We start from the raw sequence: 26,692 nt of genomic DNA on the forward strand, positions 1-26,692 counted from the left end.
TTTAATTTTTATATTAAAACCTGTAATGCCATAGCTTTTGAATTCTTCTCTCTAATATAAAAGGTTTCTCGTAATATCGATTTCGAAGGAACACTTTAATTACTAGAAAATTATGTAAAAAGCCTTAATGTTAGAGGTAAAAACCTTTGTATTCTATAGTTTTAACCAAACGTTTACCCTTAGTAAAACCATTCTTTGGGCTTAGATGAGAAAAATTGTCTCATAACATTTTCATAATCTCTTTTAGATTTCAATTTTTTTCCACGTAAGAATCTAGCCATTGATCTTAATAAACAGTAATGTGATGGTGCAAGATTTAAAAGTCCGGGCTACCAAGGTTTGTACATTCGATTTCCATTAATCTGCAAAATTTTTATGTTGAAAATAATCGCGGAAATAGAGCTCCAAATTTTAAGCAAAAAATGTTGTTAGCAAAACTTTTTTCTTGAAAAAAAAAGTTTTTAATTGATTTTTCATGAATAACTCAAATACTTTTGATTCTATCAGAAAAAGTGTAATGGACAAAAATAAAGAAATTAGTTTTCTTAAATTTGCTTTAGACATAAAACAATAATACAAACCGAGTTATGATTTATTGAAGGTTGAAGGTTGAAAGAAAATTTCTCAAAATTTAACGTCTAGTAACGGAAAAACGGTCAAACTTTCAAGATAATTGGATATAACTTTTTGCAAAGTACTTTTAAAAAGCATTAAAATGAGGGTTACTGGAAAACCATGAAAACCAAGAAAGTTATGGTCGAAATAAAATCGATTTGTATTTTTTTTTGTAGAAAAACCCTCAATTTCACCGTTATAAATAGTACCCAAATTGCAATAAAAATATAAACTAGTGATGATTTATTTTATTCACATACTAATAATGATTTCTGGAATTTTGAACGATTTAGATTGCATTATTTTGAAAAAAATATGTTTAAAGTCGAAAAACATTAACAAAAATTTCTACAAAACTATAGGATATACGTACATGAAAATTGATAGTAAACAAAAATTGAGTATTTTTTCAACAAATCTTTTGCTTTTCCAAATTTTTTATTACTTCTGAAACAACTGAGATATGACCTTACAAATCGTACCCTTACATATGACTGGTACCATTTTCGAACCCTTTAAACATTGCCCTTAAACAAATAGAGGGGTAAAGAAATTAAAAACGTTTATAAAATTTCCTATAAATAAACGTTTTGAGTGACTAATTAGTTAATTTATTATATGCGAAACGTTAAATTGTACGTCCAGAATGTTCATACAAACGATGATCTTGACAATCAACGTTGCATCGATAAAAATAGTTCGCTAATATAGTAATTGAATACACAACCTTGATACAATGTATTTTATTTTCATTGTCCCCGACAAGTAGAAAACGTTCAATTTAAATTACATGGGAATGACTGTATTTTCGACTATTTTAAGAAATATTGGGAAATCATACCTACATCCAAATTAAGAACAATCGTGAGTGAATGCCTTGGTTGGTATTGTTATGAGGTTTCAATATTATTAAATATGCTTTATATACAGGATGGTACCGGATTCGTACCCCACATTTCACATAAATCTACACGGTACGAAATTAAAAACGTGGAATGTTAAGTAATGGCCCCATTTAGACTTAGTAGCAATTTAGTAACCGGAGACTGCCAATTGAGGAAACACCTGGCGATGAGTGACAAGACAATGTCACCGATGTCAAAACAACTTTGTTGCAAGGACGGCTAGTAATATTGATAAAAACAATAAATAATAATGATCTAAATTAACACAACATTTTCTATAACTCATCTAAAAGGTAAGCAGTGGACTCGTAATATCTTGACTAACAAGTTAGTAAATTCTCAATTTAATAACCCCACGATCATCCGATTTCCGACCTTATTATACATTTGGGATACATGAACGTGGTCTGCGCACTCTTTCCATGGCTCTCGATGACCCATTATGTAGTCCTGGTGGTCTTAAACAGAGGCTTAATTGAGCTGGACAAGTTTGCTGCATCTTAGTTCAGTGCAATGGGTAGAACAGAGTAAATAGATTTTTAGTGACTTACCGAACTGTCTAGTTCTTTCGAACCAAAAGATTTTGAGAATATTGAAGAAAAAAATTGAATTAAAAACGAAAGGGAGGCCCTATCAGCGATCATAATTGAAACGTTACTTCAGACAATCATATTTCTTAGACCTTTTCCTTTTCCTTCTCCTGAACATGGTTAAAGCTCTTTTAGGACATTTTTGAAAATTGGAACATTAGAAATCTTTTCTCTTTCACTCACTAAAGTGTAAAAAGAATTGGAATGCATCAATAGGAATCAATTTTGGAACAACTAAATTCCTGAGAATCGAAAATCTCCACTGGTTTGATTAATTCTATTAGATGTTTTTTAACTTTCATTTTTCTGACGAGAAAAGTGAATAATTTAATGTTAGTAGTGCGTTGATTATTTCGGCTCTGTTTGTTTATTCGTAATCATTGTTTCTATAAACGTTAACTATGTATACTTTCTTTGTGCCTTATTGATACCAATTACGAATTGTTTAAGAGTAAAATTTATGGCGTCCTTATGTTCAGAATGGATAACATCATCGTGAACCATCTAAATTTAGTTGATCTGTTTTGTGCTCGCTCTATATATAAAAGTAAGTTGACAGTTTAAGACTATCCCACAATAAACTGATCCTTTCAACAATGGATCGTTTGTGGGGTTCATCATGCGCTATTAATTCTATTTGATTTGATGATTTTTTATGTATCATTAAGCTACGATTTAATGCGTGTACGAGTGATTGTACCAGGTATTCCAAATTTTAAAGAAACCATAAAAACAGCACAGATGTGGATAATATCCTAAACTTTTTTTTTGGTTTACATTTCTATATGTAGGGTATAAATTTCTGATAACATTTGAAAAGGCAAAATTGAAAAATTAATCTTATTAAAAGAACTAACTAAAAGAATAAAACAGTGGGAGAGAATGGGAATTTGAATCAGGTAATCATAGTGAAAGTACTTGCTACTATCTTTAAAAAGTTGCAACCAGAAAAATTGACGATGTTTATCCAATTAAATTAGACCTTCGTATTTTCCAAAGATTGCTCTTTAAGTTTAGACCCGAAATTTAGATCTCTCCGACTCCTGTTGATCAAGAAGACCAATTGCATACTAAAGGCAGAAATGAAATCCATGTCAGACAATTGAGGAATTGACAAACACCTCTAACCAAGGTTGTTTTGATCGACGTATTTTCCAAAGAATGTTCTATAAGTTTAGACCCGAAATTTAGATCTCTCTGACTCCTGTCGATCAAGAAGACCAATTACATACTAAAGGCAGAAATGAAAGCAAATCCATGTAAGACAGTTGAGGAACTATCAAACACCTTTAATCAAGGTTGGTTTGGTCGACCATCCAAGAACATTTGCAGCGAGCATCACACCTCAAGAAAAAGGAAACAACTTGATATAAAAGCAAGAGAACTACATTAGTTGATAGGGGTAAGTCTCACTAGAAAAAAAAACCCTTATTTACAAGTCTGTCGTTAAGCCAATATTGAGCTGTAAGATTGTGCTTCCAAATCTAATATAAATATAATCAAGTGATTCCAATAGAAAATACTCCGTCAACTAGTAGATGCTCCATGGTATGTATCAAATCATACCATTCACATGGACCTAGGAGTGAACTCATTACAAGAAGTTATCCAAGTGAGGATCATCAAGCATTATAAAACGATAGATATCAAGCCAAATTCACTATTATTTAGACCAAGAAACACAAAAAGACTGGAAAATATTAGCCAATAGACTTAGTATGGGGTATAAGAGGTTACATCACTGGATGTAAACCTCATCAAGTAATTGTAGACGTCAGATTATCTAACACTCGCGCAAAATAAATCAAAGAATGTGAATAGAAAATCCTATAGAAATAGTTGGTAGTGAATCGAAAGCCAAAATGCCCATAAAAGCATCAAATTTGAGGCAATTATCGTATGGAAACTGAATCATTTCATTTCTCTATTACGAAAGCAAGTTTAGGCAAAATATTTTTTTAAAAGCTTCAATAATCTATGTAGAATTCCAAAATAAATATTTCATTATTATAATATTATTGTCTACGTAGAAGACGGCAGAAACCTTTATTATTTTGTCTAAATATTGTTATATAGAAATTGATACAATCATAAATGGATGAAACAGTGAAATAGGACCAAAGTTTGCATAATTATTTTTTTATAACTGGATGTCAATAATTAATAGTAAATATTAAAACCCAAAACTATAATTTTTATTGAAATGAAAAAATGGAATTTGAGTAAATATTAAATATTAACGAGATAAGATAAAAATTTTCCATACACCTTCAGAACATATATTTAATACACCTAAATAGACAGTTCGTATAAGTGGAAGGTGCTCCAACTAAGTGAAACAAATAGTGTATCGTTCTCTCTCTCTCTCTCTCTCTTCCGAGCGCTTCAGTTAGTTCTGCGCAACTTTTGCACGCATGAAGCATGCGCAGTATAGATAAAGTATCTGGAGCGAGAGTGAAAATGAATATTGTCGGCATCATAACGTAGCGAGTTTTTTTCGCATACCAACTGTTATACATATAGGAGTATTACATATATGCTTTAGAATTTATAATAGGTTACCGGAAATAAATATTGAATTATTTTAGTTACAAATGATCCACTAAAATTATTTCGATTCCATCATAGTTAATAATCAAATAGATTTTCATGTAAAAATTACAAAATTTCATTCTTTTGATCCAGTCTAATGAAATGTATCTACTATTATTTGTAAAAAGATAAAAACCACCAGTATAGTTTCGACAGTCGACATAATATACACATAAACCTATTTACCTTTCCTTCTACTATTACTGACATTATGTAATCGGCCTTGTACTGCATTTTCAAGTCCTATGCATCATTTGTCACCGACATCATCACAAATCTGTGTTAATGTGTGTTCGTTGTTTAAATGAATGTTTTATTACTATTTTTGATAGTTCATTAGCACTAATTTGAGGTGACAGACATCATACGAGTAGATATTATACAGTATGTCCGAAATAAACATCTAGAAACTGCATGCAAGATAGTATAATTGGTTAATGCCATTTTAATAGCACACAATTCTACTTTTACTTTAACCATCAACCATATTATATCAGTTAGATCTGCTGATTGATTGGAATGCTTCTATACAAGTAACTTAATTCTTCTATAGTAAGCATACAAAATGCATTAATAGATAGAAACTTATTTACTTGTGGTTTAATAGCCAATGTCAGTCAGAGAAGCTGATTGATTGGATAACTTCTATAAAAGTAGTGGTGGGTTTCTGCGGGTCGTGATTCACGATGTGAGCTACGCTAAGTATTTTTGGTGACACATGCGAAGCTGACAAATCAATTAAAATTCACATGATTTTGCGCTCTTTCTGGTCACTATGTACGAGCTAGTTGTTGAAAGGTTTACCTTTATGAGCTCTTTTTTGTACTATATTAGCAAAAAAGATTGATCGACGAAATAAATTAACGTTGATTCAGTTCATCTGCACAATCTAAAATACTTTTGTATCATCTGTACCATTTCCAGGTCTTGCAATATCCACTGTCAGATATTTTTCTCGGCTCCTGACTGTAAGGGCTTCTTAGATTTTTCAATATTACAATCACTTATTCTTTTGATCCAAGCCCAAGATTATCTAATTCATGGCTTATTCTATAAGCTACAGCTGCGTGCAAATCTCTATCAGTGTATCTATCTAAAGCTGAGTCATACAGCAATGCTCCAAAAAACATGTGGTTTAATTGTCATTAAACTTATATGTCCGCACTGTTTTGACGCTTTGGCACATTTGATCATTCGACGCTTGAGTCGTTCGCTGATAATTACGTCACGCCTTGTGGGAACGCATCATAACTTTTTGGTCTTCTGTAGCAAACTCTTTTTCGCTTTGGTGCTACGTTGATTGTATGTAAATTGCAATTTTAGGGAAAAATCTAGTTTAATAACCAAATGTCTGCTCTGCTCTAAATCGAACCTTCTTATTGAGCCGGGTTTTTTTATTGATAGCATTCATTTGGCAGCTTTTTTTATAGTAGAAACGAGAGGAATTGGATATGTGACGTAGCAACCATGATGTCAACGTTATATTGAGAATTATTAAATGAATTGTTAGCTTTGATTAAGAGTTTTCAGGTCATTTCCAACGTTACTTATAACAATATAATTTAAGATAGTAAATTTATGTTTTTTCTTTTTTTTATGAAGTACATTCTTGCGAATCTGCCAAATGATCAAGATTATATTTTAAATTATTATATCTGTATTTTATTCTCAAATGTTTTTCTCGGGAAAATTTGCAATTCGAAATGTTAGTCCGACGTTAAAGTGTGTAGATATAAAGATGTTTACAAACAACACATTATAATTCATAACGAATCCTACTTAACCTCATATCACGTACGATCATGAAATTTTACCAACATATTAATTCTTTCGCGGGTGACGTTTGCCGTTTGACGTCTATTGATTCATAAACTTCCGTTAACCTAAAAATTTTATTATGCATCATATATTTTTATATTTTTGTTTTTAATCCGGTAATTTTTTATTGGAAACATTGGGCGAAATCACGTGACAAACGCTAACGGATGTGATTGGCTATTTTTGTATTGATACGAAGTTCCTACGAACGGCCAACGGGAAAATGTTTCTGTCACCAACGGCAGACGGCGACGTTAAACGGTAACTATGAATGGTCTTATGCATTTCAATGCTTTTGTAACAGAAAAGGCTAAAGGAAAGTCAAGTTTATTGGAAATTTTTCAAGTAGATTTCAAACCTCAAACATCAGCTCAAACTACATACACTTTCCAGTCGATCTGAAAGCTTAGAGACTTTAAGTTAAACATGAAAGGATTCCAGAGAATTGAGAACCTTTATCAATAGAAACAAATCACAAATGATGTTAATACAATATTAGCAACTAAATACAGTTTTCATTATCTCAAGCTTTATTTCCTTAATTCGGTTACGAAGAAGGTGTGTATTCGAATTCCTTCCAACATTGTTCCTTTCACTTTTCACTTTTTCTATTTATTTCTTCAGAAGCACAAGTTACATGATCTTTTTTGTTCTTTATCCATTGTTGTTTATCTATCTTTCTTAAACAATTAAACTTTAAAACCCACATAAGCACATTATTGTTTTCTCTCGAGTGACAAATGACAGATAGTCTATTTAATTGTGACGAGTAAAATGCCTCAAGCTAGAACTTAATCCAAAGATTAAACTTTAGTTGAATATCAGTTTCACTTTTTAGTAGTAAAATTGCACATTATTCACAATATTTCCAAAGACAAAATGATTCGCTTCCCGTATAAGCACGCCTACCCCTGAATCAGTACATTTCTTAATTTCTTTAACGTAATAATCATTCGACTATGTTAAAGTAATGACAGTATTTATGTATGTAATTAATTTCAAATTTAATATTCAAATTACATTATAATAATAGACCGTTAGTACTTTCTTAGCTTGAAGACTCTCTAGATAAAAATGTGGTCAACAAAGTAAAAAGTAATTTGAAAAATATTTAAAAAGTTAGCGAACCACACACTTTTAAGACAGTGACATAACTTCGTCACATCGTCAGTATTTTATTCTCCCAATTAAAAATTATTTTCCGCTACATTCCATCAATTGTACATTCTGCTATAGACACAATTATTTTCATTTATTAAAAACAATTTTTACAACTCCCTTAGTCTGTTTGTATGGAACAAATTTTTAAATCAGTATTAGTAGAGATTTTAGCTTGACTTTTGCATGCTTAATGTATTAATTAACCAGTCAATTGAAAGTCGTTAATTAGTCTTCTGTCCGTTTGATGGCCTCTCACAATAATTTCGGGATGGTTCAATTGGCTTATCGAGCTGGGAGGAACCTCGCTCCTGAGCGGGAAGAAATTTCTAGACAGGCAATAAAAAACCTAAATGACCTCGCCCCAGATCTACGGCCTATTCAGCTCCTGTTGCTATTTTCATACCTTCCTTGATTTTGTAAATCGGCCAATAGTCTTCTTCCAAAACCCAGCAAACACCCTACTAAGCCTGTATTTGTACCAAATTCAATACAATCCCAAATTTCGGATGCAGGCCCGAACAGTCTAGCCATAACGCCATCACCAACCTTAACAGTATCGAAGCCTGTCGATGTCTAGAAAGGTTTTGGCACGCCGGTCTGCTGCTTCATTTGGACTGAGTACGTAGACGAGTCTGTCTCATCAAGAAAAATTCGGACGAACCCACCTCTCTAGCTTAGCACATACGTATAAAACCTACATCCGTTCCATGATGGAATATAGAGCAATCACTTATTGCACACTACCAAATCATCTTCCTTCTCAAAAGGCTCTTATCCTGCTAGCAATCCATTCTCAGGTCCAAATGAAATTTAGGCCTGAATAATTATTAGACGGTCTCTTTCCCAAAATCCGTTGCAAGCGACGGCCTACGAAGAGCTCTCTGAAAGTTGCATAAGGTGAAACTTTTTCAAAAAGTCCACCTCGTCGCTTGTCGGTGTTGTGGTTCATTTTTTATTCCTCACGAGGTAGTAGGGGGACACAAACACAGTGAGCGAGTAACCTTCTTCCAGAAATCACCAAAATCCCCGCTCTGCAGAGGAAAATTTTTCCTATATCAGGTCCAATACTGAAATCTTATCCAATATGAAAATGTCCCTAATCCAAAGACCGGGAGAAGAACCCAGATGAGAAGAAGCACATGCATGATATAAAATAACTCTGGTGAGGAAGGAGAAAAAATCCAAACGAAGTGGCAATATATAATAATAATGTAGGAAATTAATGATCTTTTATATGTATGAATATATAGTAAAAAAGAAGTTAATAAGAAGAAAAAGAAATATGATAATATATCATAATAAAATTTTTTTGATAACCTCGCTTTAGAAAGTGCATTAAAAAATGAAAAATAAGGACAGAATATAGGTCGTGGTGGATAAGGTAAGGTAGGTATATACTAACGTATGATATCAAAAGTTGGTAATAACAGAGATGAAAAACATAAATTTATTATAGCAATACCAAAAGTGTAGACGCTACTCTGGAGCTCTATGACTCCTCAGAAATTGCACCCAAACGCCATATTTTAGCCTCCCTTATACGCATCTGCTCCGTCTTTTCACTTTTAACTCCGATTAAAATTTGGATACATAAAAACAGCAATATTCCAATTTTTAATTGTGATGTTTCTGCTGGTACCTGTCCGTAATAAATTGCCTCGTATAGTTACCATATCATCAATTATTTCTTAACTTACCTTTACGTTCTTAATGAGTAAATCGATAACAACAGATCTAACTGGGTACCTATTATCTATTCCGTAACTTCTGACGAAAAACGTACGTTATCGTAATGGGTACCACCACTTTTCCTCGTGATAATCGACGCCAAATACCATCCTTCATCAATGAGTAAATCATCAGTAGGTAACCGACGACGACGCGCTCGTATATATTACCATCGTAAAAAACACCGGTACTCATCAAAACGTCGCGCCTTGTTACTATTCGAATAGTACCATATAACTATTTAGTACCAATCATGTCCGTTCTATCAATATGATTATCATTATTTGGTGTTTGATTTTTATTGAATTCACTTTCGGTAAGGATGATTTTTCTTATTTTTTATGAAAAATGCGTTTAATATAATAATAACTTTATTTAATAAGTGCATACAATATGTAATAATAATTGTGACGCTGTCTACATAGGGCAGACATGTCAGTATTTAGAAAATAGATTTAAAGGTCATCAATACGATAAAAAAAATAGAACTGCATTAACGAACCACGAAATATCAAAAAAAAATAAATTCAATTATAAAGTTTCAAAAATTCTTTAAACGGAATTTAATACACGAAAAAGAGAATTCCTAGAAATGGTTCACATTCGTAGGAACGAAAAAACTATAAATGATGAAAAAAGACCTAAATAATTTAAGTAAAATTTATAGCTCTATTTTGTAAATTCTAATAAGATTACAAATAATTCAATATTTGAGATGTAAGGACCAAGGAAAAATTAATTTTTTTTATTAGAAGAAAGTTAGTTTGATTTTAGTCTTATTTTGATACTCATGTGTCAATATTATATTTTGATAAAGACTTAAAAAAAATCAAAACTTACTGACAAAACTAATTTTGAAACAGAAGAGACCAAGAAACATGAATAAAAATATAAATTCAAATACAATTGATTCAAAATCAAATTCAAATAGGTATAACCCACAAACAAATTTTTGTGACGTTGTATTATAATGTTTTCTCTCTCAAATTTTTAACAAAGGGCCTATTCTAATACTTCAGCAGTATAATTTCTTTGTACAGTGGCGTGTAAAATGACTTATTAATATATTAATAAAAGATCTTGAGATAGACAAATACCAGAGGAGTTACTTCAGTGAGGACGTTGCACAGCTATCCACTAAGGAACCCGGAACACGACTTTTACCCATCTACATCCCGTTCATAATTAGTTAGGGCTCAATATTTTACAATGCAAAAAAATGCACAATCACTTTGAAATTGAAATTAAATCGATATCATATTTTCCCGTATTTTCCAATAATTTGGGGACATATTTACTGGAAAGTGACTTCTACTCTGTAAACGATTTCTAATAATAATATTTAATTCCGGGCATGCTGCATACTGGTTTAATTTTCACTATCGACTTATATACGACTTATATACTAACTATTACCTATAATTTTGTTAGTCATTGTCGTTTTCTTCTATATATTGAAATTTTATTTTAATTGTTTTCATATAGTTATTTTAATGTTTGTTTTTTAGTTTCTACAAGCTTCTCCCTACAAATTGTAACAATTTTTTGACAATAAAGCATTTCTCTCTCTCTTTTTCTCTCTTTATAGCTGCATTTTTTGTCGCTCGCTTATTTTATCAAATTTGGTGAAATGCTAACAACGAATGACAACGTCAAGTTAGCATCTATATACTTTATTAACCCTTCTAATCGGCTTTATTAATTTCTAACAATATTATAACAATTTATATAATACTGAATCCCCTGTGAACACCACCACTACACCAACACTCACAATTACATTAACTGACGCGGGTTTCGATAACCAAGCTTTCGTTTTCAGAAACTGAAGGTAAAGTGTCTCTGAAGACGATAATTTGGTTATCGAAACGCGCATCAGACAGTGTAATTGTAAGTATTGATAACAACGAAGCCAAAAAATACAAAGTTTTACTGAAAAAATCATAAACAAATTCTTGAATTGACACTCCTAATGAATATCAATTGCTGTAAAAAATGTTCTCGGAGGCAGTCGACAAAACGAACTTGTTAAGATGACTGACGATCTGACGATATGAAGGACTCAATGATTATTGTGAAAATTCGAAAACGAAAAGACACCGCATATTCACAATAATTAATACTGGCTCTGTAGATTATTAGTAATTATAAATACATGAAATACGAGTACTACTAATGTTCAATTGAATTGAACCTCACGTCGATTTTTTCTTAAATATATAAAACGACGTTGCCATAATCAAATTGTTGGGATGAAATTCTATTGCAAAAATTCCAATGGATATCGCTAGATATAAATTTAAAAAAACTGATTATACACTGATTGCTGCTTCAGGCGAACAGCAACTACTTTATTAAGTAGTTTATGCGTCATTCAGTCAAATATCGATGAATATATAGAAGACGCTAAAAGTAGAACAATTCACTTAGCATAGGAGATTTTAGGTTTATCGTGTTCCATTTAAATCGGTTGTCCAATTTTCAATCTTAGGTAATAATTGGAGCATTTTTTTTATACGAAGTCACCATCAGTGACCATACAAAGCCAGCAGGTGTGTGGGGGCATGTAAACCACTTCAAATTTTCTATCCTGGCCCTGCGTCAGCATTGGCAGAATGGCTATTCTTTACTTGATTTACAGTTGTTCTGTTTATTCGTCGTTCTGTAGTCTCTTTAGCTGTTACTTAACGTAGTTTGGTTCTCAACCAAATTCTCTCGTTTGCTCGTCCGTAAGATTGTTTCTAGTTCCATCTCTCTTCTTCTCGTGAATATAATCCCTACGATTTTCGAAAATGATTTTTTCGATCTTTTTTATTGTTGTAAGTTCCAATGACTAAATATGAAGAACGTGTGGTCTGCGTTATCCGCAACTTAGTTAGATCGAAAATACCCATGTGAAGACAGTAGTTAAATCAACTAATAGTTCACCTCCTCGTGACTTCTCCATAGGTATCCGGCCTTTGACATGTGATAAGAGGCGCGCAGTCCAGTTATGATACCTCTGTCCATTATTACAACTCTTTCAGAATTTACGATTCTGGCTTTGTCGATCATTTCCTTGACCTTATCCGCGTTACATATTCTCTTGTACGAGGATAGTCCCAGGAGTACCTGTCCCGACCTAGAGATTGCTATATAAGCATGAAAAATACCACTGTATTAGAAAGTACACAATGTATACAGCATATGTTTCAAGTTTGAAGACGCCACGTTGTTTAGATTTTGTTTGGCAGCCAACAATAGTGAACGTCATTAGTGAAAAAAATTGGTGATATGTGATAAAATAAAGCCGAATTTTACCTCCGTTTTTTAACCATGGATGAAACGTGGGTCCGAAACAAAAGAACAATCAAAACAATGGACTGAAAAGGGAGAACCGGCTCCAAAGAAGGCAAGTTCATGGCGTCGATTTTTTATGTTGTGCGTGGGATAATTTTCTTTGACTACCTCAAAAAGGAAAAACTATCAACGGCGTGTATTATGTGAACTTATTGCAACGTTTGAACGAAGAAATCAAGCAAAATGGCCACCTTTGACTAAGAAGAAGGTGTTGTTTCATCAAAACACTGAACCAGCTCACACATCCGTTATTCCAATGGCTAAAATTAATTAATTAAAGTTCGAATTGCTACCTCATGCATCCTATTCGCCAGATTTTGGTGATTTGTGACCAGGTACTGAGACCATCCTCGTATATCCTCCTACGCTCTAGCGCCAGCAGATCTACTGACTAAACTGACTAATAGTAATGCTACATCAACGGGCTCCTCTTGCTAGCAGTCGGACACCCGATATTTCTCATTAGTGGACTGAGCGATTGCATGAATAATTGTAGCAATTGTTTTTTCACATTTAACATTCATGCATAATATAACAACTAAAATGTCAGAGTACTATGTTAAATCATAATCCATTTCTATTATAACCTAGGATAATATAAAAAACTGTTTTAATTATTATAAGTGTAACAGTAGAAAAAATTATGTGTGCTTTTCGAGTGTAAAGTAAAATTTCGCCACATTTTGCTCTGCGTTGGCAATCTGTTATTTTACCCTCGAATTATAGAAATAACTATTCAGGGAGATTTACTTCATTACTTCATAATAATTTGTTTTATACAATCTCTTGCTTTATACTTACTTTTGATTTTCCATTTTCACGTGTGTAGGAATTAACTGATTTGCGTTTATTTTGTTACTTTCATTACGTTCTGTTTTCAATAATGTTTTTTCTGCGATCCTTCATAGTATTTTTATTGCAGTGTATCCTAATAGAAGTCATGGCCATATGTTAAAGTATAAAGGTTGGAAATTCATTGAATTAATTTTAAAATCTATGCAAATCATACCAAGGCAGCAATCAGTAAGGTCCATTGATTTCAGAAATATGTAAATACAAATTGATTGTAATAGTTTAATTTTTTTCTTTTTGTTTTTCTTTAAATATACGAATATTTTAGACATATTTAAATATGCTTTATATAACAATCAACGTTTTTTTGTATCTTTCCATAATATTTGAAATTAAAAAAGACGACAATTATGATGACTAATCATACGAATGGTACAACAAGATGTCTTTAACTCTCCAAAGCTATCTAAATAATTTTAAAAAATTATAAATTAGATAATAAACAAATTGCTTGTTATTTGGAAATGGCTACCGTTCTATATTGATCATAAATTCATATTTTCAATAATTTTTTTTATTTTATTCATTTTTTCGACGCAATTAAGATAAGAATGATACCTAAGTCTGAAGAGCTGAAATTTAAACACTTTTGTCCAATAAAAATACCAAAAACGATAAATTCTCTGATTTGTCTCCTAAAATTTTTTTTCAAAAATGTTGTATAGGTTATGTTAGGTTAAGATTCTATTTATTCATGCTTCATGATTTATTTGTAATTTTTCGTGCATTTCACAATGATTTAATAAGTATATAAAAGTATGTTTTTGGTAAATAAAAATAATAAAAGGATTAATAATATGATTTTTATTTTTTTATCTACTAAAAAAGTGTTAAAATTTGTTTTTTCGGCTTAGGTTTCATTTTTGGCTAAAGTCTATACAAAAAATGAATAAAATTGACTTTTGTATTCCTATTTCAGGTCAAATTTTTATTTTAATTGTGCAGCAAAAATAAACAAAAAAGATATTGGAAATATTAATTTTTTATAACAAAAAATAAGTTGGAACCCACTTCCACCCAGAAAACTTACTTAATTTTATCAATTTCTATCTAATTATAAATAATTTAAATTGATAATTGTTTCGTTTTCATATAATAAAATGTAAAATTCAACAATTAAGAATAAACAGTCTTTATATGGATAAAACAAAATAAAAATTGACTAGATGACATCATAAAGTTTAATTTGGTATTTTTTAGGTGCCAGTGTGCTCAATTGCCCTCCTTCTGAGCTCAAATTCGAAAAAGTTCTTGGCCTAAGGCCTTCTAATTCAACAATATCCAGACTTTTACATCAATCGAATCCAAGTATCATCTCAAGACCTGTTACATCAGAATGTATTGCGAAATGCCTAACTCGTGATGATTGCTCAAGTTTCGTTTTGTTTTACAGTGTGTCAAAATGTTACTATTATAGCAGTAATTTTAGTGTAGTGGACGATAAGGATCAAGTTATTGATGAAAATGTAGCTTGGTTTATCAAAAAGTGTTTAGTCACAGGTAAGGATTGGCCATTTATTCTTTTGCTTATCACTAGAAAAATCTAAAACTGTTAAAGGTTGAAGACATGGGATGAGTCAAATAATACATTTCTTGGGGAATATTTTATCTCTAAATTATAATATAATATATTGATAATGCATGTGATTTTAAAGAAGACACCCAAAAATGTTTTCGTTTCATTATATATTTCTTTATACAAAGGTGTGCCGTGACTTGATGCAAAAAATTCGAGATTGAGCACATAACTTGAAAATAATGATATAACAAAAAAAAATCTCATACGACCCCTCGTTTCTGAGTTATAGACCTTTAAAGGTGCCAAATCAGAACTTATATTCAAGTATATTTTCTAAATTATACATTCGAATATTATGAATTTTTAATAGATGATTACGTAAATCCATGTAGTGTCTTTGAAGGAATACAAAAATTAATTTTTCAATCGATTTTTCAACAAAAAGTACTGTTTGTTTAACTCAATAAAATGTATGGTTTGGTAGATATCTAGTTTTTTAGATCGTTGTATATGCCAAGGAAACTATTCGCCACAAAGAGACATTCTGAAGAAATAAATAAATTTTAATTATTCATCAAAAATACTTAGAGGAGGTATAAAAACATCAGGATTCTTCAGGAGCAAATTCTTTACCACTTTCATATCCAAAAAGTGCATGCTATGGAAGTAGAGGATTATCCAGCAAGCCTACGCTCGTTGGTTTCTAGGCAAACAACGAGTTGATAATACATTTCTTGGAAAAGTACTGTTTTCTGATGAAACTGGTTTCACATGAAAAGGTTTTATGAATTCCCATAATTTACATTTATGGGCAGATGGAAATCCTCACGGTAAAATTCAAACAAAGAATCAACATTGCTAAACTTTAAGTGTTGCTATTTACATAAGACAAACAACACATTAATCGAAGAATAGATTAAAAATTCGTAAATATGATAATAAGAATAGAACAGCTAATCCTGTTTGAGGAAAAATTTATGAAAAACACTCTGTAATAATAAAAAACCAAATGATCATAAAGGACATAACATATTAGTGAAATATTGTAGTGAATATAAAATCAAAACACCGAAAAACAAAAAACATTGTATACGAAGTTGATTGAAATTACTTATGTCGCTATTAATTATGTCCTAAATAGGGCAAACAACACATTAATTCGAAAATAGATTAAAAATTCAATGATTTAATAAAAATAGAACAAAAAATTCAGCAAACCATCTCTACATTCTGTAATAATTAAACTCCTTTAGATGCTCAAATAGGAATTTTTATATTAATCTTATACGTTTTCGGATAATTCCAAGTGAAAGTGATACATGATAGCCAAATTTCATTTTCTCTATTAGGTCACTAATAATTGAAGGCAAAGATATTTTGTCAAAAACGTTGATATACTCTTTCCATAAATGATTTTACAAACAATAATGTCCCATTTATTAAGGATGTATGTGGTTTATTGCCACGGTTGTTTTTCCTTTATATTATACTCGTTATTGAACTAAAAACTTATCGCAAAAAGACAACGAAGGTCACACTTATAAATATTTATTTCTACTTAACTCGAACATATGAACATTATTCTCAGAACATATTTGAGTACCAACAAAATATTCAGCGGAATGTATTGTTTTAGAATTTCATTTTGTAATTGAAGGTCCCTTTAAAGTATATTTAGACACGTATATTACTACAATTATCTATTTCATTAGTTCTAGGTAGATATTAAAAAAATACCTAAGTACCCGATAAAGCAAGTACAAAAAATTTCTTGATAAAAAGGATAATTCACGTAATGATTAGGCAAATCTCCAAACATAACATATAAAAAAATGTAAAATGAAATGTATGACATCATAAAAGGATTATTTGACACAATGATTCTCCTCCTCATGGATTTTTACTAATAGTTACTTAGTAGAAATCTATTCTACAATATACTTTCTTTAGATTGTTTCCTAGCAGATTGTATTATTAATTTTAGGTTCATCATGCAACAAACTATGGGTATTTGATAGGATACCAGGAGCTACTTTAATAGGCAACGATACTAAAACCTTACAAAGACCCATTTCAAGAACTGATTGTGAACAGTACTGCCTGAATGAGACCCAATTCCCTTGTAGATCCACTAAATTTACTATTATACAGATTGGACCTGATTCTTCTACAGGTAATCCATTAGTACGCCAACTTTTGAGTATATTGGAGTTATTTTGAAAAATTTATTCAATAACTAGTACCAGTTATTAAAAATCACTTAATTATTAGTTCCTCATTACATTTTTCGTACATTACCCGAACCCAAATATACATACAAAATATTGCATCGCGCTATCTAAATATTGACATGACTTTGTTTATTATTAAATTATATCGTGATCTACATAACATTTTATTAAATTACAGTGAGAAGATAGAAAAAGGTTCGCCGTATTCATTAAGACGCAAACTTTGTTTTAAACGTTACCGCCGGTCTAAGGGTAGTTTAAACTTTTTAGTCTAATGCGGCATTGAGGATTTCAACCTAGTTTTTTTTCAAATTTTTCATGTTTTTAAAATATAACCTTTGGTAAATGGTTTTAGTTTTGCTAAAAGGACCAAAGATATCTATTTGGTGAACTCGTAAATGCAGTTTCGGTTAGCTCAAGCTAACTGCCTCAATTCGATTACGAACATATTTACCTTATCGTCACAGAAGTTTCATGATATTTTTGTACATTTTTGTTTATGAAATAATAGAAATTTGGAACCAATATAAACGGATTTTTTTCTCGTAGTTGTCGGGTTATATTTCCGAGGGTGAAAACTACAAAAAAAAATTAGGGTGCAATTATGATCTACACGATAGAGAAACTTTGTTTTTTCTTGGTTTAAGTTAGAGTTTAATCTATTATTTAATATTCAGTTTTAACATAATGTATAAGGACGCATTTACTTTCACAAATCTTAAAACAACATAATTTTTTATCAGTTTCTGAACGACCTTTTCTGTTGTCGGTGAAAATTTGAAATTCAAAAACCAATGAGAATTAATTAGGTAATTTTATTTATTTTAAGTGTTTAGTAATTATTATTGAGTAATTACCAGCGATTTACAGACACACTGGAATTAGACGACTCTAAATTTTAATACTGATATGCTACAAACTAAAATTATCTGTTAACTTCCCTACTCAGAAGAATCAATCATAGGTATTCTTTATATACCGATAATTCCGTTTTTATTTAATTAAAATCAAAAATAAATCAAAAGAAACTATCGATCAATTGATCTCATTTACAATCATTAGGAGTTGTCGAACAAAATATGATTAGATCAACTCGATTATGATCTGAATGTTCTAAAAGTAATCCAGATATTGTTTACTCTTGTTCGGAACCTAATCGGGTCTTAAACATATTTTGATTCTATTGAAAAAGTGCGATCAGCTGAGGGATTGCTTGTGTTTTTTTGACCTTGAAAATCATAAATTGATGGAGGCTTGCGGTTTTTGTACTTTTTAGCATTTCATCATATTAGTATTCAGCTTTAGTGCAAAATTCATGTGAGTGAATATCTTGTTAATAACTGTTAAAAAATCATAATTATTAAACACCTAGAATCTATTATACGTACAGATCAATAAATATTATGCAGGAAAAAATTAATAAAAGAAAGGTTTTTTTAGATTGTGTTTTAAATTTGAAATTTCCACCATAGATTCCGAAAGGCACTAGTGATAATTTAGGTTAAAAAGGAACAAATCATATAGCTATGATCCTTTCATTTCGATCAGTTTCCGAACGTTATTGAAGTCAATTCAAACGTTTATCTCATGATCGGGTTACCGGTTAATCATAACGAAATTCCAGGCAAATATTTTAGTTCCAACAATGGCAGACAAAGATATTTATAAACTATTTTATTTTTATATTGCTTTATTATCTTTTTATACAATATTATTTCCACTTTAATCTAATTATTGCGAGTAAATATATTAAATTTTTTTTCTTAGGAATTGATGGATATCCATATGGACCAAATAACTATAATGCAGGAGTTGATGGAATTTGTATTTTAAGCAATACTGATAGGCATCAACTACCTAGTTCTTTTCGAGTTTCTGATTATGAAGATGAATATCTCGAAAATCAATGTTCCCCCAATATAGAAAACAGTATGTATTATTAACAATACAATATTCAAAATGCAATGAATTTTTTTGAAGGAAATGAATTCTGTGCATATGAAGAATACGAAAACATGACATTATCTAACAAAGATATGTTATTCGAACGAAAAACTAAAGAAGAATGCCAAAAAATGTGCGATATTTTTGAACCTTTCAATTGTCGATCATTTACCATAATTAATGGTAATTTGTGTTACCTACATAGTGAAGATACCAAAATTTATGGTCCAAATTCTTTACAAGACCTTGCTGGCGCAATATATTACGAAAAAGCGAATTGTTTGAACAGTAAGTTACATTTTTATCTACTCTCTCTCTCTCTCTCTCTCTTATAAGATCGTAATCACGATTATCACAATCATTTATGATAATTATCAATAATAGGGGAAGATGCAAAAACACGAATGAAAATATTTCAACACCTAGGTCACTAAAAAAAAAGAATCGATATCATCAGGATCTGTAATATGCGTTCATCAATTATCGATTTGACAGAGTTGTAAGTTGGACAACTCAGGAAATTGTATAAAAGTGTAAATCTGGAATATTAATATCTACATGCATTTTACCAATGCATCATCCTAATATAAAGTATCTCGTAGATTGTTTGAGAAGTTGTTTTGGCAATTTCCTTCGAGGTACGTTCCTATCGTTAAGATGGTATTTAAAATCTGTTAGAAGGCCGACCACCAGTTTGAAGTCGTTTCTGGTCATCACGATGAGTTCCTCAGATTTCTTAACTGATATTATTATGAATATTTGGGATTGTCTTAGGTTTGGAGTGTTTCTCCATTTAGGTTCGTTAGGTAGGTATAGTTACTACTTTCTTTCTGTTAGCTAGTGCTTCTAGACTTTGTTTGCTCTCCCACACTAGCTTGATGTGTACTCGATAGCTTTCAGGATCTTGGCTATCGGAGAGTATGTGAATGTAATTTTTGGAGAGGTTTCTATTCAAACACTCCTGAGAACATTTATTTATTGTTAGCAACTCTACCTGAAAAATGTTGAGTAATTTTTCTGGTTGTAGAGTTTGGTCGCAAAATGTCCAATCCAGCTCCTAATATAACCATCTTTATACCAGAGATACACAGTTTAAGCTTGTGGAAAAGCTTTATTGACCTATGATTGGCAATCAATGATTATCACTTCCAATGGGATGTGTATGTCGTTCATGCTGCATATTTGGTCTGTCTTTATAATCCTGGAAGGCAGGTTCAGCAACGCATCTAAGGCTGTGGGGGGCAGTTGGTCATTGCCCCTGAAATACCCAGTCAAATCAGCCTTTGAATTTTGTTCAGTTACTATCATATGCAGATTAGATGAGAAGGATAAAATGAGATAGAGGCTTGGTAAAGTTCACTGAACATATATAGAATTTAATCAAAATAATAGAGAAAACTGACGGTAATCTATATAAAAAATGAGCAAATCAAAGGACAAAGAAAAAGAAACACAAAAGTTTTCAGCCAGATATTGCTTCTGTTTAATGTATGTATTTTTTTATGAATATGCTCATTTTTTCCGATTTATTCCAGTATCAGTGACATGTAGTGAAACTTACATGACAATAAACTACAAACCAGAAATAAATTTTAAAGGTAAAATGTATATGGAAGGATTCTCAGATAATCCAGTTTGTTCGGCAAATGGACAGGGTGGATATAATGCCATATCATTACAAATTCCTTTATTAACTGGACAATGTGGTATCATAAAAGCAGATGGACCAGTAAATAGGTGAGTTTATTTCCACGGAATCACTTTATCAGTGTAAAATACTCGAAATCGTATCAGACAAACTATTTAGATGTATATATATAAGGGCCGTCTTTTTTTCAACCTCCGATTGGCTATAAATAAATGACAAGTTCATATAAAACAAAAACAGTTACTTTTCGACATAATCACGGAAGCGATGGAGACATTTGTCATATCTTTGAACAAGCTTTTCAATATCCTCTTGAAAGAAAGTTGACGTCAATTTAGCCTAACCGTTCAGTAACAATAGAGTACAAAACAGACCGTTTTGGAAATTCCGTAGACAAAGCAGTAATGGTGAATCTGCGGTTTTCTTTAACCATTCTGTCAACTCGTTGAACCAGGTCACCTGAAACGACAGATTTGCTTCTTTGGCTCCCTTCATCATGCATATCATTTCGGCCATCTTTAAACTTTCGACATCATTTACGCACATTATTCATGAAGTTTTCCCCAAACACGCGCCTCATTCTCCGATGGATTTCTGCAGCACTATGACCCTCAGCATGTAGAAAACGAACCACACTTGGCGGGAGCATCAATAATGGCGGACGTGTCTACGTGGCTGTAGCACAACGCCGACTGACGCCTTCATGTCAACAATGGCGGAGTGTGTAGTGCAAGAGCTAGATAAGTGCAAGATAAATAAGGTAATCTTGTGAGAGAAGGCTAGAATTTTTATGCTGAACATATCTGTATACTAAATAGATTTTTCACTTTTTATTGAAATGACACATTTATTTACAGTCCCTTAAAAAGTAGATAAGATAGTTAACCAAAGAAAGTAAGTATTTTGTGTAGTAAAATATAATTATTCAAAAAACTTTTACCTATATTTCCATGCTGATATTAAATATTATTTTGGCATATGTCTTAAAAACCACCCCTTTTTGTTTATAATTATATGGATATACAACAAATAACTAACCCTGATAACAGCCAAAAATGATCATGAAACTGATCAGCCACTAATGTAGAATTGCATTAAAGTGCAAGAAAAATTGAAGGCTATGAAAATCATGACTCCATTACAGTTTTTTAAGAAATGTAACTTCAGATTTGTAAAGGCGGAATGAGGACTATTTTTTTCTTCAACAAGACTTACCAAAACTTTTTACAGTGCGACCTTAATATAACGTACCTCAATATAACGACTTCCTCGACTTAACAAATTCTTCGTAATCCTCTTGAATTGTCCATAAGAATCAATGTATAATATACCTTCACATTACGAACATTTTTTGCGAACAACCTCTTTATAACGAATTTTCAACTATCAAGAGGTATAAATACCTCTAATTAACGAATTTTGTCAACTCAAAACCTTTATATAAAGTTACCTACCTAATTGTTTGTGATACGATAAGTACGTAATTTTGAGGTGAATAAAACTATTTTTACCTCTTTATAACGAATTTTAAACCAACCTAACCTCAACATAACAAACCTCAGCTCAACGAATTACTTGATATAACGAATATTTACCTTTCTATTATGTTATTAGAACTTTACTCTCCGGAAATTTGTTGCTTCAGTATAATTCGTACATTCAAACACAAAATGACAGACTAATACGAGTTGGATGTATTTTTGGTAATGAAACAAAAGTAGTCATTGGTACTGGTGTACATGTATCTCCGTAAGTAACTTTATTTATTCACATTGTCAAAGTTTATAGATTTAATATAATAATTTTTTTAAACAACAAGAAACACTCTATTTCATCTGGAAAATTGGAATACTTTATTAGTTTTCCAAAAAATGGATTTTAAATGAGAATCACTTTACTTTACTGACCTAAATAAACCTTTTTAGGATGTTACCAAACAGGGGAAGCGTGATAATAATTCCAGGTAATAACGCTACCGTACCAAATGTTATAATGAAAGTCGTGGACGCTCATACTGGCGATGAAATAAGTGATTCCCAAATTGGTCAGGATCTTCAACTACAAATTATACTAAACAAACCAGATAGTAAGTGATTGATCACATAAGTTGATAATTTTTTTTAAATTGTTGATATAATTTTCAGACTCTATACAAATCAAAATATATTGTAGTAATTTTCAACCAATTATAACCGTAATGATTTTAAAAAGAAAAGTTGACAGTTCACGTTACAATTCCCTGTACTATTGGAATTTTTATCGACAAAACAAAATTACCACTCATATCTTACTGTTTACACTACCACTATATCAACACTCACAATTACGCTGTCTGACACGAGTTTCGATTCTGAATTTTCCCGCCAATAAACGATGTACCAAAAAACGTAAACTGGCCATTTTATGTTGGATACAATGAAAAGAATCAGCCGGAATGTACGCGAACGTAGTTATGTTTTTCTTAAATACATCAAATTCTAGCCTATTACTATCCCTAATTACTGAAGAATCTGAAAATGTTGAATGTGAGAATGAGGAAATATCCACATATCTGTACCATACCCTGGGATAATACTAATCTTGACTGATTTGTTTTTCAAAATTACTCATGACAGTTCAGCCATAAATGGTGATAGGCAGTTGCCCATTCCTAACCCTTCATCTTGTTTGTAGAATTCGTTGCTGTACTGGAAATATTTTTTTCCATACCTATTTTTGTTAACTGTAAATATTCTTCCATTACATCAGCTTAAATAAGGATAAAATGCCAATTCCTTACAGCCCAGTCTATAGTTTAGTAGTCAAGGAATAAATGTGGAGATTCTCACCAAACAGGTTTACATAATTTTCGCGAGAGAAGGTTTATTGATGGGAAAATGCAGTATAAAACAGATAAGTCAAGTTATTAGGTTTTAAATTACCTTCAGTCTTAATTTTGTTTAAGATACATATCTTATACAGTGTGGTGCATTTAGATGAGAAACACATGTGTAAAAAGCTGTTTACAGATTTCATGCAATTTTTCATAATGCGATTAATAAAACAATAATTTTATTCAATTTCAATCTTCATAGTATAATACTACAAAACTTTTTCATAAACTAAAACAAATCGCTATTAGTAATGACAACATGAAACTCAAAAACTTTCTCAGCTAAAGCTTTTTCCGTTCAAAATGAAGTGAACTGAGATACTTAGTTATGTGAGTATCTTAGAAGTACTCAGATAATGACGTCACTGCTCAAGGAATGAAAGGAGCCGTCTGTTACTTACAGCGAAAGAAACTAAAATAATACTATTTCGATGACAAGTTCTGACAACATGATGTCCTCAACCTCACTTTCATTCTGAGTTCACAAAACTGCATCAATGGATGTCCATGGAAATTAAGTCTTTTGTATTAAAAAAATTAGTAACTTCAGATTTTTCCATCTAAATTGTCACACTGTATAATTATTGTTTATTTTGTCTTCTATTCTGTTTATAAAATATTTTAGATTTGGATATTTGGGCAAGTCATTTGATAGCCATGACTGAAAAAAACGATGAATCTATATTTTTATTAGATGACAGAGGATGTCCAACTGATCCCAATATATTTCCATCTTTAAGAAAAATAAGAACTGATGATTATGTAGAGCTTGTGGCAAATTTTAAGGCTTTTAAATTCACCAATTCTCCCATAATAAGATTTAGCGTTATTATACAATTCTGTGTAGGAATTTGCGCTCCGGTATGTTAAACCATTAAATTATTTCATTTTTATTTAATTATATAACATTTTTTTTAGATAAACTGTGGGGGAAATATATTATCCCACGGTCGACGAAAAAGACAAATTACAAAAATCGAAACTATAAATGGAACTACAGCAGTCAAAATTAACCCGACTAATAACAAACAAAAATCTAGTCAGATGTTTGAAATGCCTCTTGAATATATCATGGTAGTAAGAGATACCAATAAATATATATCTGATAGATTGGTAATTGGAGATAATAAAATTCTAGTTGCTGGATATGGTAATTTGAAAATTTAATACAATTTTTGATAATCTGGCTGACAAAATAAAACAAACAGCAATAAATGTTCGTTGAGAGCTTCTAATTTTCAAAAAATCTCTGAGAATGGTAGTAGAGATTATTCTGCAAACCTGAAGTCTTTAAAAACAAACCAATAACAAGAGGCTCACACTGAGTGGTATTGCCAATTCGTAAGGTATTTGAATTTAAAAGTTCGTGAATTTTAATACAAAGCTTTATGTGTGACAAGCAATATCCCCAGAGGACATAGAATTTAACAGATGACGCAGCAAAGTAATTAAAAACCCCAATAAGAACCAATTAATTATCAGAACTGAACATGGGTGCATCAATGAAAGCATAAAGAACTTGATTGAAAAAACTTTCTTCTTAAGTTGTCTAGTGAAGTTGTAAACCCAATCATTCATTAAGAAGTGCAACAATAAAAAATTATTAATATCGGATGAGCAAATATTGGTGTTTATTTGTTTTGTCAGCTAATAAATATTATTTCATACATAGTGTTGTAGATTCTATGGATACCAATTTGTAATGTATGAAAAATATTAGTCTTCATATTAAAATTTTCCTTTTTTTTTCAAGATTTTGCAACAAATGAAGTATGTCTAGATTATTCTTTGGTAATCGCTTTGATAATATTATGGATTTTGGTTCAATTATTTTTTATTATTGGTTGTATAGTTCTAGTAAGGAGATACAAAAGGTACTACCAGCACGAGTGCACGCGGCAATCATTAGAAGAACTACATAAAAATTTTGGATTGGGAACCAGCAATTTGGATAATAGAAGAGTTCATTGGGCTGATAATGAAAATATTCTTTGAGATATGAAAATAAACTTAATATTAAGAGGAATAGACTGATATCAATATTTTAATCAATTCAAGTCATAAATTATTTTAAAAAATGTATCACTAAAAAATATATAATTATTTCAATTGATGTATAAAAAATTAGAAATATATCTGGAAGTTTGTAAATAAAATGGAATACAGTTTTGTAAGTATAATAAATTCTGTTATTTCTACACTTTGTCACAAGAATTCTGAACCTATGTTCAACTACCGTCTCAACTTTGTTTTTGCCTCATTCTTCAAAAACCTGTGGTACTTAAAAATTTGCCCTATATAACAATGAACTGAACTCTTATTAGATAAGTTGTAGTGATTTCTGAGAGCAATTGTACATGAAATTTGCCACAATATAATAAACTACACTGTTAAATGACAAAAACTTTTTGATTATATAAAAAAACTGATGACAGACAATGGTATGGACACCAAAAGAGGCAATCAAACCCCATAAATCTTTGTTTAAGTGGCCTTATTTTTCAATAACCTGCGGTACTTAAAAATTTGCCCTATATAACCATAGTCTGAACTAATCGCCAGGAACCAAGGTTGAACCCTGGAGGTAGGTTGTAGTGATTTCTGACGTTAAGACAACAAAAATTCTTTGAATATTTAAAACTGGTGACAGACAATAGTATGGATATTAAAATGGCAATCAAACAATTCTTACAAAACCTGCTGTAAGGCACTAATGGCAGATATTATTTCACTAGCATTTTTAGCTGACATTCTGTAAACTTGAAGTTTGTTAATATATACACAATTATATTAATAATATTAATTATATTTTATTAAATATATTTTCGAATCCCGGAATTCCTATTGTATTTTTGCATTCAAATTACAGCCAATTTAG

At 31.1% G+C, this 26,692-nt stretch overlaps 1 protein-coding gene across 1 annotated transcript; it reads left to right on the plus strand.

Annotated features, from left to right (window-relative positions):
- The first annotated feature begins 6,549 nt into the window (after positions 1–6,549).
- Positions 6,550–25,998, plus strand: LOC130902128 (uncharacterized). Its single transcript, XM_057813986.1, has 11 exons — positions 6,550–9,725; positions 14,801–15,100; positions 17,104–17,292; positions 19,118–19,279; positions 19,331–19,582; positions 20,830–21,031; positions 22,557–22,691; positions 22,868–23,028; positions 24,440–24,675; positions 24,733–24,964; positions 25,568–25,998. Exons 1-11 carry the CDS (start codon positions 9,680–9,682, stop codon positions 25,807–25,809), a joined length of 2,157 nt encoding a protein of 718 aa, XP_057669969.1. The 5' UTR covers positions 6,550–9,679; the 3' UTR covers positions 25,810–25,998.
- The last annotated feature ends 694 nt before the right edge of the window (positions 25,999–26,692 follow it).

This window comes from Diorhabda carinulata, chromosome X (genome assembly GCF_026250575.1).
Source record: "Diorhabda carinulata isolate Delta chromosome X, icDioCari1.1, whole genome shotgun sequence".
NCBI classification, from domain to species: domain Eukaryota; kingdom Metazoa; phylum Arthropoda; class Insecta; order Coleoptera; family Chrysomelidae; genus Diorhabda; species Diorhabda carinulata.